This window comes from Sylvia atricapilla, chromosome 4 (genome assembly GCF_009819655.1).
Source record: "Sylvia atricapilla isolate bSylAtr1 chromosome 4, bSylAtr1.pri, whole genome shotgun sequence".
Lineage (NCBI taxonomy): Eukaryota > Metazoa > Chordata > Aves > Passeriformes > Sylviidae > Sylvia > Sylvia atricapilla.
The window spans coordinates 58777036-58793192 of NC_089143.1; the positions used below are offsets into that span (position 1 = coordinate 58777036).

The following is a 16157-nucleotide window of genomic DNA, read 5'->3' on the forward strand; positions in this document are numbered from 1 at the left end:
CCTTTGCCTCTAATCATAAATGGTAATACCCTTAATGAGATGCTTACAAGTGAAGACCTGGGTGTCCAAGCTGTGTTGCACAACTAGTTTTTTCCATTGGGTCCAGAAAATACTTCTAGAATTAAATGTAAAGATAAAACATAGCCAGAAGAAATAGGAGAGCTTTCCTTACAGGAAGCACTTCTGACCTGCTGCTGTCAAACTGTTTTAATGCAGAAAGGTTAGGAGCCTTCCCTTGTTTCATAAGTATCTTCTTGAAACTAGCTCAATGTGGGTTTTTTTCCCTTCATGTACACTGGTTTGTGAGGTTTTTTTAAGTTTTGAATGGAGCTTAGTTTTCCCTTGGATTTCTTTTGAAAGCAGTTTTCTGAGTGAGATTTGACTTCAAAATAATGTCTTCCCTTAATGCAGGCTGCGGTGCTCCTTACTGCCTGTAAGAAACAACTGCAGCATATTTACCAAGCTTGTTATTTCTCTTATTTTAGGTCTTAAGCATCCAAGTGAAGTGTTATCATGAAATCATTACTATTGGTTACAGAGTCTACCACTCGTATGATTTACCATGGTTTAGATCCCTCAGCTGGTGAGTAGCAAACCAGAACATCAATAAGCCAGAATGTGAAACTTAAATCACCTTCTTCCTCTCCTGTTGTGGTGCAATGACAGCTCAGTGGGTTGTGTGCAGATCCATATGAGACATGTCTCTAACGCAGAATTTTGTAGTTGTGTTCCCCCAGTGAACTTGGACAAATCAGCTGGCGTTTTATTACTGTTTTTTCTTTAACTTGTAATAAATAAATCCTTGTTTGTTTGTTTCGTTTTTATAAATTGCATTTAATATATATTGTCTTGTTAAAATAACTGTTAGCTGTTGCATACTGCAGGTACTTTCTGCTGTGTGTGAACTACTTCTTTTATGGAGAGACTGTAGCTGATTACTTTGCTACGTTTGTGCAAAGAAGAGAACAGCTGCAATTCCTCATTCGTTACCACAGATTTATATCTTTTGCACTCTATTTAACAGGTAAGTGCAGGAAATCACAAAAATGAAAGAACTTTGTGCTGCATTTCTTTATTTCATTTAAATATATATATATATTCTTGTTCCTCATCTTTATGCACTTCCAGTTTCTTTTTTTCTCTTAATGCTTCAGGAAATGAGGTGGTTGCAGTTGCATTCTTCCTCTGAAAAGATGAGTACAAATTTTGCATTCACTGAGAAGAAGAAACCAACATAAATAAGGGAATGGTCTTGAGACAGTTGAGACAATAGTGCTGAAAAGAGGCTGGCAAGCATTAATTTTGATTGCTGAAGGCCTGGTGCTATTTTGGCAGGCTGTAGAGATGACTTCTGTGTGTAATTGCTGTACTGGGTTGATTCTTTACTGTGCAAGTGCTTTCCTAGGTCTCCAGTAATAGGATTTACTAATACATTTTTAAACTGATTAGTCAAAATGCCTGAGTCTTAATTTTGTCTGCACGATATTCAGATACTTGCCTCATGGAAAAATTTACTCCCTGTCCAAAGAAAACCTTTTTAAAAGGTTTTTTCTAGGAAGGAGAGACTCAAGTTGGCACTCTTGTGGGGTATTGCTTTGTGAACATGTAACTGTTTTTTCAGCAATGCAGTTTAGCAAAATTAAATCAGCTGAAGACTCAGATTGTATTAAGGGACAGGGGCCTGCCATGCTACAAATATCTCTAAGGTGTACTGAGAAATCTGATCTTTGATCTTTGTGATGATCTTTCAGTTTTTCTTTTTTTTTTTTTTTTTTTTTTTTTTTTTTTTTTTTTTTTTTTTTTTTTTCCTTAAACCAAATAAAACTTCTGCTCAGTTCTTAGATCACAAACTTGAAACCAGCTTTGCAGAAGTTGACCTTTTTCAGCTGGCTTTGGCTTGGGGAAACTAACTTAAAAAATGCCTTGTGAGCTCATGAGGGGAATCATGAGACAAGCCAAGCAGGAGCAAGAAGAGGCAGAGTGTAGCAGAGCCCATTGGGATTGTGGAGTCACTTAAGGGCTGTCCCCAGGGTCTAAGGTCTTTTGAGGGTGTCTGGCACCCTGTTAGTGCAGGAAGTTGCCATAGGAGAGAAGAGGTGCCTCAATTAGCTGCCCAAAAAATTCAGTTTGGTCAGCTGAATTCTCCAACACTTGTGCTTCACACTTGCATTGTGTACACCCGTATGTGTGTCTGGGGGAAAGGGGCAACCTGGTCTTTTTCTTTCATTTATTTCTGTTAAATATTCAAAACCAGTTTGTTGACCTGGCTTTTGAGTGGTTTTTAAAAGTGTTGATCTCCTTTACTAAAAATTGATGTCCACAATGGGACCTGGTATGTGCCTAGATGGATGTTCTTTATTGATGGTTTACTAGGGATGTTCTTCACTGGTGTTAGCTAAACCTGTGTTAAGTAAATGAGAATAACTATATATGTACTTTTAACTGAATATAAGCAAACATTTCTGGCAGTGGAGGGATTAAAAACTTCTTCAAAGAAAGAGAATTACTGGTATATCACAGTTCAGTGTCATTAGATATAAGATGGTACAAACTGCACTTGCTTTGTTTTACAGGATTCTGCATGTTTGTTTTGAGTTTAGTGAAGAAACATTATCGTCTGCAGTTTTACATGGTGTGTATTACCCACTTTGCTGTGGTCGTTCACGTTATGAATGTCACTAGAAACAGTCATGTCCATATGCTCATAAAATAGTTTGGAAGAGGGGTGTGGAAAAGGAGCTTAAATTGGGAGTAACATGAAATCAAGTCATGCTGGGCTGTATCTGTTCACCTTCCAAATGATGCTGATGATTATTGTTATATCCCGGGATGTGGCCTCTCAGGCAGTACAAGCTGTCCTTGGTGAGGCCTTGTGCACGTCCAGCATATGTTTCCCTTAGTGATAGGCTGATACTGATGCCTTGAGAGACTACCTAGAACAGAGGCTAGACCGAGTTAAAATAATAAAGTAGATATTTATTAAAACGTCTTCAAAAGATACCCCTTGGGCAGTACAAGAGCCTGGCCAGGGCTACACCCAAGATGGACAATGGGTCACAAGTTTTCACACTTTTTAAAGTTTTGGTGTATTTATATATTTGGGTTAATTGATCAATTAGAGCTTCAGGTTATGAAGTCCCATCCCCTCAGATTGCTCTCCTCAATTTCTGTTTATATTTTTGGGACCTGAAGCTGTAAAGGTGTCCTTGGTTCTCCTTGGGCTGGAAAAGGATTGTTTTTTCTAACTAAACTGTGAGGAGAACTTGCTAACACTTTATATGAACTTCAGAGTTATATACTAATGCAGTACAGAATCTGAAAAATATGAAAGCTAAAACTTCAGGCATCAATATGAAAGAGGTTGCTGGAGAAGGGGGATGCCTCTCCCTGCTGGATCTGAAGCCAAACAGTTCAGCATTGTGTGGAAAGTGGTTCTTTTGACTGAAGTGTTTTTTTCTAGAGGCCCCATTGAAGTACCATGAGGGGAAATTGATCTTAACCCCTGTGTGGAATATTTATTCTGTGACACTTCACAGCTGTTCTGGTCTTCTGCTCTGCAGTGTCTCAATAGATCATTGATGTATTAAAAGAAACCAGCATTCTCCTCTCTCATATTTGTCCACCTAATAATCAGCATAGTAACTAAGCAACTGCATTAACCATTTCCTTACATCTATCTTATACATTGAAAACTGATTCTGTAACATTACAGATTAAAACCAAAGCAAATAAAACACTCAAAACAGCCCACTGACAACACCCCACCTCCCACTTCTATGTAGGAATGATTAGAAATCACAGGGAAACAGCAGTGCAGTACAGCTCCTGTCTTGAAAGAACTTGAGCAATCAGGGCATTGCACAATTTAAAGATTTCCTAAAGCTTTGGGAATGTGGTTAACCCTGCTGTTTCTGCACTGCTTTAGGCAGCACTTGGAGGATCCCAACTAGGAGTTAACTGAGCTTTATAATAACATCTATAAAAGTCTTTTACTCAAAATAATGTACCCTGTTTGTAGGAGAGCTTACCTGACAGTGAGATGCAGCTTTTCTAGGAGGTATAGTTTTTTCTAATCTGCAAAAAAACCTCCTCATCTTCAGACTGGCACAACTTAAATATATTAACTTGCCATGATTTTTTTTCCTTTTTCCTCTTCTGGAAAGAAGGTGAAAATGTGTCATGACAGTCACGTGACTCGGTGTCTGCCCAAAACCCATTAAAATGTGATTACCCAGGAATTGCAACAAAACAGAGTGAAGCCATGTATCTGCTGTGTGGCAACACAGTGTTTAGGAAGAAAAGGAGAGTCTATCCTATCCCTGGAAGTGTCCAAAGCCAGGCTGGATGGGGCCCTGAGCAACCCAGTTTAGTGGAAGATGTCCCTGCCTGTGGTGATCTTTAAGGTCCTTTCCAACCAAACTGTTCCATGATTCCAGTAGAGTAGGCATTTGGGTTTAGGTGATGTTCCAGTGTCATCCTACAATTACTAAAAACTGTTGCAGAGCTGCAGTAATTAACCAGCAGATAATCTTTTCAGAACCCTTTTGTCATTTCTTGTACCGTCCCTCCCCCCACTTCAAGGCTTCTGGAGTTGTCTTATCTGGAAGTAGAGTCTGGCTGCCATAGGTAAACACATGTGATAAAAGAATTAAAGAAGTAGGACATTTAGAGTGCTTACGTTTGGTGTGTCATGAGAAAACTACCAGTTCTTGATTTTAAAGTGCTTGGAAAATAAAATCTATCACAGAATCTTTACTGGGAACCTGGTTAGAAACCACTTTATTGTACACTGGTTCTACAGATTAAACATCAAGTACATAGAGTGGTACTGAACTAAATGGTTGTTTAAACGACCATGCCCTTAAAAACAAACACTTTATTTTTGCTGATCCTGAGAATTTTCATGTTTCATAAGAGTATTCTGTTAAGAGAGATCCGCATCTGTGTAACATGACTCTTTCATGAGTAGCTCATTGCCATTTTATTGTTACAGTTCTAACATGTCTGTTACATGTATATACAGAATATCACATTGCTTAAACTTCTTTGCTGCTTTCATGCTGGAGGTGTATGTCTTATTAAATCAGGTGTTAAAACTGCATGTTAAAAAAATCTGGGTGGAGGTAAGTGATGAAGAGACCTGCTGAAGTTTCAGAACTTGCTTCAGAAAGCCAGCTCACTTGTGATATACTGTATGCACACATCTCTTGCATTATCACTAGAACTGGTCTTCCCAGGGAGCTCCTCAGTAGCTCCTGTAGCTGATGTGCCAGGATTTATGGAGGTGCACGGGTCGGTGTTTTCACTAACTGTTGTGTTGTTGCATTGTTAACAGTTCGCATGGACTCATGTCACTTTGCTGATCACTGTAACTCAATCTCATCTTGTCATCCAAAATCTCTTTGAAGGCATGATCTGGTAAGGGGACAGTAACAAACTGATTTGTACCTCTGTTGCATTGAAAGGATGGTTCTTTTGCATAGATCTGGGTAGGGAATAATTGTGGGAACAGTTAAAGCAGTACAAATTATGGGAGCATTAATGTCTAATTGGTAGGGGAGTTGGACGAATTGGGAGTGATGAGGTAAGGCATACAGGAGAGGAAGCAGAAACCTCTTTATCTAGATTGACAGACACAAGTCTGATAGCTTTGAACAACCACTTCATTTACTTGCAGGGAAAAGGACTTATTGCATGCTATGTCAAATAATTTCCACAGCATTTTGCTGAATGGATGAATATCCAGCAATTCTTTTGCAATTACTTGGGAGCTTTGGGTTGCTCAGAGCTGTTGAAGTTGGACCATTTAATTTGAAATCCTCAATCTGGCCATGTTCCCTGCAGCCTGTCCTGTTCAAATAAATTCAGAGTACTTAAAATATTTTAAGAGTTTTAATCTTGGTTATGGTTGGGCAATCTTTGTCCCTCATTTTCAGTAATACATTAAATTTTGGCAATGTAGTTAAGCTTGATTATGCAAAGCCACTCCTCAGAGAGCGGGTGTGTTTTCCTACCCCTCACTTCTTCAGGGACAGGGTAAATTTCAAATTGAGAAAGAAGGAAGAAGCACGTGGAAGATGGTTTGTGTTCTTCCAAGGACATAATGATGTATGTTTTCCTCTTCCTGATATATGTACATCTGGGGAGATTATTGCAGACAAGACATGCTTACAGTTAGAAAGAAAGCCCAAAGCCTTTGACAAAATTTCTATATAGAAATTCTTTTTGTACTGACTGTGTTCATGTATCAAAGGCTGAACTTAGTTGCTTTGCTAGCCTAGTATTTCATATTGCCACTCTTGCTACACAATTTGGCAGATGATCAAAAAAATCTGACTTTAAGCTTACTAATACATCCCTGTTTTGAAAAGGAGAAAAACAAAAGAGAATAACAACTTCAGATGCAATCTGCATGCAAAAAAACCCACTTAAAAATGCTTAAAAACCGCTCCAAACTGACAAGAGGAAGAAAAACTAAAAGGAAAACTATTTTTTAAATTTAGCTGTCATTTAAACTTTTTGAGTAATTTGCTTGTTTTGATGTTACCAAAAAAATTAACGTGCTTATATCTGTTGATTTCTTCTTACCTGTGGTACCAGTCTTTAAGCCTGATAGGAAAAAGCCAGCCTGTTCATGTTTTAAGCTCATGCACCAAAATAACACTTTGACTTGAACTAACATGAATCTGTTATGATCTAGTTTGGCTGAAGACTAAAACCAGTGTAGCTAAATGTGGTGCTCATGGGGAAACGAGGCGAACACATTATGAAACAAGATTCCTTCTAAAAACTGCAGAAAAAGTTCCCAGAGAGAAATTCTGCTTTCAGTTTTTGTCTTGTGTTTAGGTTCAGGCAGTTCTTCTCTGTGAAACTTTTAATGTCTTCCTCTAGGTTTCTGGTTCCAATTTCAAGTGTTATCTGCAATGACATTACCGCTTATATTTTTGGATTCTTCTTTGGCAGAACTCCATTAATTAAGGTAGGTGCTTAGGCACTTCCTCCCTAACAAGCTTTTACAATTTATAGCAATTTTGTTACTTGTTCAAAAGCACATTAATGGAAAAAAATACTTAACACTGTACTGCATGAGTCAGATCTTTGCTAAAAATGCCCAAACTGACTATCCTGTTCCTGAAAATTTGTGTATGAGAGATTGGGATTTATGTGAATGTGATATTGGCATTACAGGATAATGCAGTTTGAGTCTATTGCATCATCATTTATAATTGCATTCTTTTTGGATTTCAGATGCAGGTTTGGCTGCATACTTACTGCACAGAAACTGTAATTTGCAATAAGCCACTAGGTCATATATACCTATTCCTCTTGTTGACTGAGAAGGGCTCAAGCATTAATTTTCCTGTCCTGGTAGAATATGCAAGACCCCACAGAAAGCCATGAATTATTTTCATGATGTTGCCATGTTAACTTTTGGGGATTTAGTTGGTTCTGATACTAAAATGCTCTTAAATTGAAAATGTGATGGAATTTGTTGATAGCTTGGCACACTGGTCTCTAGCTATTTGCTGTATTTGTTATCCAAGTGTGTCTGCATAAAGCTGGTGTTTCCTGAGGGGCATCCCCAGCAGTGGTTGTGTCACATTCAGATTTCTGGTATTATCTAAATGGACACTTGCTTGCAGAGCTCTCCAACAGAGCTGAGGTGTGCTCGTGCGTGTCTCCCAGTCATTTCAGTTCAGCTGCTTCATCTGGGTCAGATGCAGCCAGAGGCCAGCAGCAGCCTCCAGACAGCAAGAGCAGATGGGATGGGAGCTCTCTCCTCCCTCAAAGGGGCCAGTGGCACCAACCAAAGGGTGGCTTTTGCCCACCTTGCCTGGGACGGGTCATGGCCATACTCTTCTATTGCTCACATTCAGTGGCTGCAGCTGCCAACATTCAATATTTCACACACACTTTTGAAAAACAAAGCAGGAGCTTAATTTTTGCAAACAAGATCAAGACCTAGAGTAAAAAAGGGTGCCGTGATTTAACTGATGGACTAACGCTGTCTCTTTTGTGCCTAGCTGTCTCCCAAGAAGACCTGGGAAGGGTTCATTGGAGGCTTCTTTTCCACTGTTGTATTTGGATTTATTGTAAGTAACCACAGGATATTCACAGAACCAAAGAATGGTTGTGTTTGAAGAGATCTTCAAAATCATCTCATTACAATCCCCCTGTCATGGGCAGGAACACCTTCCACTACCCTAGATTGCTCAGAGCCCATCTAACTGGTCTTGAACACTTCCAGGCATGAGAGTTTTCTTCTGTAGATTCAGTCATTGTATTTTGACTTGAAATAACCAAATTTATCACTAATTTTATCTCAAACTCCTGAAAGCCTCAGAGTTGGGGGGGGAGGTTTTGCCTAGAGAATTCTGCAAATTCATAACTAGCTGGAAAAGCTAGGCAAGCTTTCAACCTCTCCTGAATAGATTACATGAACCATTTTTTGTTGTTTCTATTACAGTTTCTGGAATAGTTTTATCTGTTAAATAGTTTAATAGTTTTAATAGTCCTAATAGTTTTATCTATTGCATTCCTATTTTGAAATTGAAGTTCATCAATAGCATTATTTATGCTTTGTGAAGTAGTCTTTCTGTGTTACATGCTTTATAATGCTATTTCTCCTGGAAAGCAATTTACTTTATTGATATGCACAGATGATAATACCAGCATAAGTAACTGTTATGATAAGTGATTTGTCACCAAGGTCAGCAGAACTAATAATAGCCAAACTTATCAGAAGAGATATTCAGGTTTTAATGGACAAATGAACCACAGAAAATTATGAGTGGATGACATTTTTGGATTTTACAATGCAGAAGATAGAGTAGATATAGATCTGAGAGATATAAAAAGGAAAACAAGTGGGGAAATTATCACTAGGCTAATTGAACATCTGCCTTGTTGAGGCATTCTCTAGTTTAAGCAGGCTGATTTTTCTCCATTCTGTCTCTCTTATTAGAAAGATTTTTATTACACTGAGCTTCTGGTGATAAAGCCATTCATTAAAGCATGATTTCTGAGTGTAATAACAAAAAATGCCTAATTCAGGGGTTCTTGTTTTGCTTTTCAGTTTTCCTATTTTTTGGCTCAACATCAGTATTTTGTCTGCCCTGTGGAGTACAACAGTGAAACCAACAGATTTGTGACAGAGTGTGAACCTTCAGAGCTCTTCCAGATGAAGAAGTACTCTGTGCCACCATTGCTTCAGGCTGTGTTGGGATGGGTAAGGAAAAAAAAACAGGCTTTGGTTAAAATTGAAATCATGTTGCCCAGCTTAAATGTGTTTCCATTTTAGGAGGGTATCTCAATGCTAAGGTTAAGCTTAAGGTTAAGAACTGAATCAATAGCATGAGCCTCTCCATTGCTCACACAGGGAACATGGTAACCCAGTCAAAATCACTGCTGGAGTCACCCAAAGGAACCTGCCTGTGTTCTTGAGCCCTGTATTCCCTTTGTGCTGCCCATGGATGCCACTTGACCATTTTGCAGACTTATTTTTGAAGAGCAACCTTTGAATTCTTTTGTGGGAAGTGGACAAAGGCTTGTTATGGCCTGAACTAGTGGCAGGCTAAAGTAAGCCTGTAGAACTTCATTCTCTTTTCAGCTAGTGTCTAACTGCTGTTAGGATTGGAGTTTTACTCTGCTCACCACACAGCATCCTGTGTGTTAGTGCCATTACCTCCATGCTGAGTGAAGAAGTACTACCAGCAACAGTTACCTGTAATGTACTCTCTGACCCTTCGAGTATGTAAGCTGAAAATGCCTACAATTGAACATATTGAAACACAGTGTTCTTTATTTTTCTTGTAGGAAACGGTGAATATGTACCCATTTCAGATGCACAGCTTTGCATTGTCAACATTTGCCTCATTAATTGGGCCATTTGGAGGATTCTTTGCCAGTGGATTTAAAAGAGCTTTCAAAATCAAAGTATGTAATGAATCCTGTAAGCCTCTAAGTTTTGAGTTGGTTTTCTCTTTGGATTAGATAAATTAGTGGGTTAGGGTTGGTTTTTTTCTAAATCCTTCATTGTAGTGTTTCTACTAAGTTGCAACAATGTTTTGGCTGTTTTTTTAGTATCAGAAGCAGGATTTTGTTTTATCAGATGCGTGTGTGTATGTGATATTCTACAAATTTTGCATAGTCAGCATGTGACTTCAGTGCTGGAAATCTAAGAATAATTTGGTTACATAATTTGGTCAATAATTACTCCTCCAAGTCATGTTGCAGAAGTGGTTTAGACAAGCAAGATGCGAGATATTCTACTTGACATGAAGGCAATCTGTAGATAACTCAGAAGGGCTTGACAGTTGTTTGCCCTTCAAATTTTGGCTGGTTTTTGCCAGTGGTATTGGTGTCACGGGCAGATGCTGGTGTGTCAGGCTCACCAACGCATGCAATGTTTGGCTGCCTTTGCCAATATAGTGCTGCCTTGTAACGGGAGCGTGCATTGGCAAATGATGTGACCTGCTACCCTCTGTTTATTGCAAGGTGTGCACTGTTGCTTGTGGCAATGCTGTCCTTGGCTGGTATTAAATGGCAGCAGGAGTATGGCGAGAGGGCAGCCCCAAATTTCTCCTGACCTTCTTTATGTCTTGGTAGGACTGCTGTAATTCTTTCCCTGTTGCTTGTTGTCGTTCGTGTCGTTGTTCTGTACGTCCGCCAAGCTGGCATGTGCTTTGCACAGAAGTGTGTAAACCTCTCTGCTTGTGTTGAACTCCTGTACCTGTGCTTGCACTTACCCCTCTTGCTCATGCTGGTCCCAGCAGCTTGCCCAGCACTTTGCTGGCCACAGCACTCTCATACTTGTATGGCCACGTAGCAAAGACTGGGTGAAGAAGGAATTTGGGATGAAAAAAATGCTGCTGAAAAGTAGCACTTATTCTTGAAGGAGAACATTAAAAAGCAGGTTCCTTTTAAAACTTCTGGGCCCCAAAGTGATAACTTCAGGACTGTCAGGAAGTCAGGGATATTGTGGAATTGCTGCTGAAAGGCAGTGCACTCCATGCCTGCCCTGCACTGGGCAGGACTAGTTGAACTCACTGGCAGTCACCCCACATGACTGACTAAGGTCAAGGTTTTCACTCAGAGAGAACACGAGTGAATGTGGCTGGCAGAAAGGATAACTGTGAAGGTATTTTGATTGATAAAGCTGTTCCATAGACAAGACAGGAAACACAAAGTGTATCGAGCTTTGCTTGCATCAGAATTTTTTTTTAAGTAGTGGTCATTTTTTCACAGTGTGTTTTTTGATTCTGTTAGATAAATTTCTATTGTTTGCACATATTATGGTTTTTAACTATGCTAGAGGATAAAGCAAAAAGAGTATTAAAGGGGAGAATTAGATTCTGCAGAGATACAACAGCCAGTAGCTTAAAGAGGTGTGCTACAAAATGAGGTGTGGATAGGCACACAAGTGTTCTCAGTGCTGGCACACCTGCACCTGACCTGCTGCTGTCCTCTTGTGCAATACTATGGACAAATTGCTGCTTTTCCTCTTTTTCTTCTCACTCCTTGGCTCGCCTTTGCAGTTAAAAACTCCTTTAGCAAAGGAGCCTCTTGCTAACTTTTGGCTCCATGCAGTGAAACCATGGCTTAGTTGCAGCCCTAACGTGCTGCTACCAAGTGATAACATCATTTGTGTGTTTCACAGGATCCACTGACCATTTTTTTTTCTTTTTTTCCTTCTTTCCCCTTCTTGTCCTTCACACCCCAAAGGATTTTGCAGACACAATCCCTGGCCATGGTGGGATAATGGATCGCTTTGATTGTCAGTACTTGATGGCCACTTTTGTTCATGTCTATATCACCAGTTTCATAAGGTATGGACTTTTTACAATATTAACCACTGAAGCAATTACAGGAGCTGTGCCATAATGAATGCACAAGAGTTATGTTAGCATAGCAGAGCTTGCAGGTTGCTAAATAGAATTTATCCAATCACTTCAAAAACAGGACTATTAAGAAAACAATGTCCCTGCCTAGGATTTGTGTTGGGCTCAAGGTATGCCTCAATGTTTCTGTGACTGCTGTTGAAGGTAACCTGTGTACCTGAAATACCAGAAAGTTTTATGTAGCAGCCTATTAGAAGTTTTACTGCAATTTACTGATTACAGAAAGGTGTAGGATGGGGTTTCAGGCAGGAAGGTTGGGCAGCATCTGCTTTCCCTGTGTGGTTCCTAAAGAGCCTGTAGGTTGTGAGACTGCCGTTCTTCCCATGAGTTTCAATATTTCTCAGTTGCTTGGCTTGGGATTTTCTGTTTAAGATGAAAACACTATAGTTAAAGAAAGGAGACAACTTCCTAAAATACTGCTCATCTTACCTGAACCACACCAGCTTTGAAGAAGAAATCATGGGAATCACAATTCTCTTAAAACAGACATTTTAGTTTCTGAGGCAGGGGTGGTTCAAGGGGCCAAATCAAGATATGCTCTTAGATTTGTAAATGTATATGGCTAAATAATTATTAGATACCTAATCAGCAACAGATTCTTTGCCTTACATTTGGCTCATCTGAGAAGTAGATTGTAAGTAAGTGGCTGGCTAAAAATGAGGCTGATATTTAGAAAAGCTTGGTTTAATTTGCAGTTTTCTTTACTGAATTGGCCAATTTCCCATTCAGTTCAGTAGTGCATAGCTTATCTGGCAGGCAACAGATACTAAATTAAGATCTGCTAATAAAAAATGTTGATTACAGTGATAAAGGATGAATCAAGGAATCTTATTTGTCAAAAGCCTTCTTTAATATCCCCATCTGACAGCAAATAGAAATGCTTTTTAGCTTCTGTTTATATTGAGCTAAGAGTATGCTTTGGCAGTAATGCTGGCCCGTGCATCCTGCTGAGGAGACAGACTGGGAGAGATCCATAACTTGGTGCCCCCAAGAAAGGGAAGGCATTGTTTGGGCAGCAAGAAGAAATCTGAAAGACTCTTTAGAGCTGTGGTCACAAAAAAAATTTTTTTTTTTCATTGACAGGGGTCCAAATCCCAGCAAATTACTGAAACAGCTGCTGATACTTCAGCCTGAACAACAATTAAGTGTGTACAAAACTCTGAAATCTCACCTCGTTGAAAAAGGGATCTTGCAGCCATCTCTAAGAGGGTAGTTTGTCAAAACAGAGGACTAGAAGAAAACTCCACCTACAAGAACCCTGTGGAAAAACATTGCAAAAGTGCACATAAATGATGGCTAAAGGAAGAGTAGTTTGTAGTCTGGAAAAGGTGAATGTTTCCTGAAATGAATGTGAATGCTATGACTTCCTACTAGGACACTAACAATCTCTTACTCCTGAAATAATTCAAATGCTTACAAAGTAATGGTACACGTGCTGTGTATTTTAGTTTCTGAAGTGGATGGCAGCAGTCTTTGTTCACCATCCAGCCTGACACTCTTTGTATTGAAGAAAAAAAATAATGAAATTCACTGTAAGTTTTTAATGAATTATTTAAATCTGTATATCTTAGCAATACCTTTTTGATCTCCAGTGGTTACTGAAGTGTAAACACATCGAGGAGGCAGTAACTTCAGGATAAAGCCTGATACAGGCTGATGCCAAAATTACTATTGGCCAGAAAACACTTGTTACTCTGGTCAAAGAAGTACTTAGAGCCTGCCTGTATCAGACTACCTGTATTTACTTAATTGTTATGAAGATTAAACCTAGCTCTGGTTTTAATTTAACAGCTTTCTTATGAAACCCATTTCATGCTTTCAGGAGAAAAGTACATTTATGGAAATACAGCTGGACATTGAAATACAGTTGGGCAGTTTGGGCCTGTGGAGCTGCTCTTTTTGTTATTGTTGTTAACATTACAGATAATAAAGAAGTGTGTGCCTCCAGGAGTAGAGATTACCTGAGAAAACAGAATTCTTCAGCCCAATAAACAGATCAAGGAGAATCTGAAGCTTAAGTCCCTAGTTTCCATGGCCAGGTCAGTGTCTGAAGACAATAATTCAAGCCTTATTCCTTGTGCCTCTTAACTGCTGTGTAGAATCGGGTATTTCCTTATTTTTAAAAGCACTTTGAGGTCCTGAGTAAAAAGTGAGGTTTAAGTGGTATTTATCAGCGTGTTACTCAGTGAAGGCAGAAACTTTTATCTCATGAATGTGCACAGTGCACGACAGGATGCGTGGTTCTTCTGGTGTGTGCTATTATTTATCAAGAAGATCCTCAGGCAAGCTTGGGTAACCACAGAGGGGTTTGAATGGAGAATTTTTATAGAAAGCAGCTCTTCTGTAGGCTTAGTGGGGTATATGAGGAGAATTAATGCTCTATTATTCTCAATCCTAGTTGTTTTACAACTTTTTTCATCATGTAACATGTCTTGATGCAAATAAAAATATGAACTTTTTTTGAAATGACAAAAATTACTGCTGTACAAACAAAGCACAAATGCCAATTTTGTTTTCATATACTGTAAATTGATACAAATTCATTTTTCCAACTAAGTGTAAATAAGTTTCTCCACGGACCGATGCTACATCTGTGTGTGTGTATATAAATTATTAAAAGATGTATGTATATATACTAAAGATTAAAATTTAAATGGTTGGTGCTACTTGAGGACACAACCATGGAGGAAATCACTTGGGTGGGTGATAAGATGTATCTGTAAAATTCAAACTGCTTTTTGATGAACATCATGTAGCTGAGACCACAGTGCACTCTGTTTTGCACTCAGGCTTGTACAGCTTGTGTATGGAAAGGCACCCCCTTGTACATTCAACAAAATCCAGGTCTAAAAGTAATTCCTGTTGATGTCAAGTATTGACAGAGTTAAATTATGTCTGACCTGAAGATTGCAGTACTGTATTGAAGGAACACTCCAAGAGGTGAAAAACATCACCTGCTGCTTGTCTGTAAGTGGCTCTGTGACTTGGCTTATTAGGTGGAGGGGACTGAAGTTCAGCCCTCACTCCAGATAGAGCATAACCTGAAGTTAAAAGGTAGCACAGTTACCTTTGGAAAGGTGTTTTTAAAAGAAGGGGAGAGAAAGTGAGAGGGAAACCAAAGTAGAATATCTTCAAAACTAGCTTTTAGATGAGGCTTTGGTTATGTATGGGACTCTGGTAGATGTGATGATAAAATGCAGCCATACTGGAGCTAGTATATCTTTATCCTGGGTATTAAAAAAAAAATCTAAATATTTTAAAATTATATAGAGAATATATATGTAAAAGGGTAATTGTTACTTCAGAAACTTGAAATTTTTAGTGTAATTTTATAGCATGTACAATAAGGAAGGTAAATATATTTTAGTATTTAATACAACAGAGCATTTGAAATTAATTGCTATCTATGTGCACAATAGAAAATTCAACACTGCAGTTCTGCTTTTCAATATTAAAATGAAGATGGGATCACCTGTGAACTCACTCATCAATTTTCTAGATAGAATAATAGCTTCTTTCTGGTTTAGGCTTAGTGTAAATACGGCTGAGCAGGATCTGTCACTGTGAAGTGACACCTATGCTTGGTTACTATAAACAGAATTTACCACACTGGCTACTTCTGTTAATTCAAGCATTGAAACATGATCAACAGGGAAGTTTAACTTTTTACATCAGTGATTCTTTTCACTTGCACTTTTCTCCCAAGTGGCTATAATTACCTGCTGAGCAAAAAAGAAAAATGTATATTCTGTAAATATTGTAAATGGTATAAGCATATAATGTCTGTTTTAGTTTGACTGTTTCAATCTTTCATTGAAGCAGGTATTGTAAAAAAAATAAAATAAAATTGGGACAGAAGCCCTCCTCTCTTTTTATTTCCTATAGCATGTACAGTGGGTGGAGTTTTCTTAACAATAATTTATATTCCTGTAGATTCTTTACATTTGTGTTCTTAATAGACAGTCTGCTATTAATTTCTAACCTTTTGCTCCTTAAGGCTTCAGACCATCCATGTCTGTTGCTGAAACTCGTACAATGTGCCTCATGTCCAAAGATATGCAAGCTTGTCACCTTTTCCTAAAGGTGTTCACTCCAACAATACTGATACAGACGTGTCAGTATTCACCATTTGTGGTGCAGATGGGGTGACAGCTGGCAGCCACCTCTCCTGCTTTCCTGTTCCTTCCCTTTTAGTCTTGGATTTGAGGCTCCTCCTCTCCTGCAGTCTCGAACAAGCCAGGTAAGAAATGCACCATA

General features: G+C 38.8%; 1 protein-coding gene across 1 annotated transcript in view; it reads left to right on the plus strand.

The window, feature by feature from the left end:
* Nucleotides 1-15773, plus strand: part of CDS1 (CDP-diacylglycerol synthase 1) — a 29751-nt gene extending 13978 nt beyond the window's left edge. The window contains exons 4-13 of the mRNA XM_066318044.1: nucleotides 486-583; nucleotides 885-1024; nucleotides 2574-2632; nucleotides 5336-5418; nucleotides 6892-6979; nucleotides 8025-8093; nucleotides 9077-9229; nucleotides 9817-9936; nucleotides 11725-11828; nucleotides 12984-15773. Coding sequence (XP_066174141.1) covers nucleotides 486-583; nucleotides 885-1024; nucleotides 2574-2632; nucleotides 5336-5418; nucleotides 6892-6979; nucleotides 8025-8093; nucleotides 9077-9229; nucleotides 9817-9936; nucleotides 11725-11828; nucleotides 12984-13113 — 1044 coding nt within the window. The 3' untranslated portion in view covers nucleotides 13114-15773. The remainder of the gene's footprint in view (nucleotides 1-485; nucleotides 584-884; nucleotides 1025-2573; nucleotides 2633-5335; nucleotides 5419-6891; nucleotides 6980-8024; nucleotides 8094-9076; nucleotides 9230-9816; nucleotides 9937-11724; nucleotides 11829-12983) is intronic.
* Nucleotides 15774-16157: the final 384 nt, after the last annotated feature.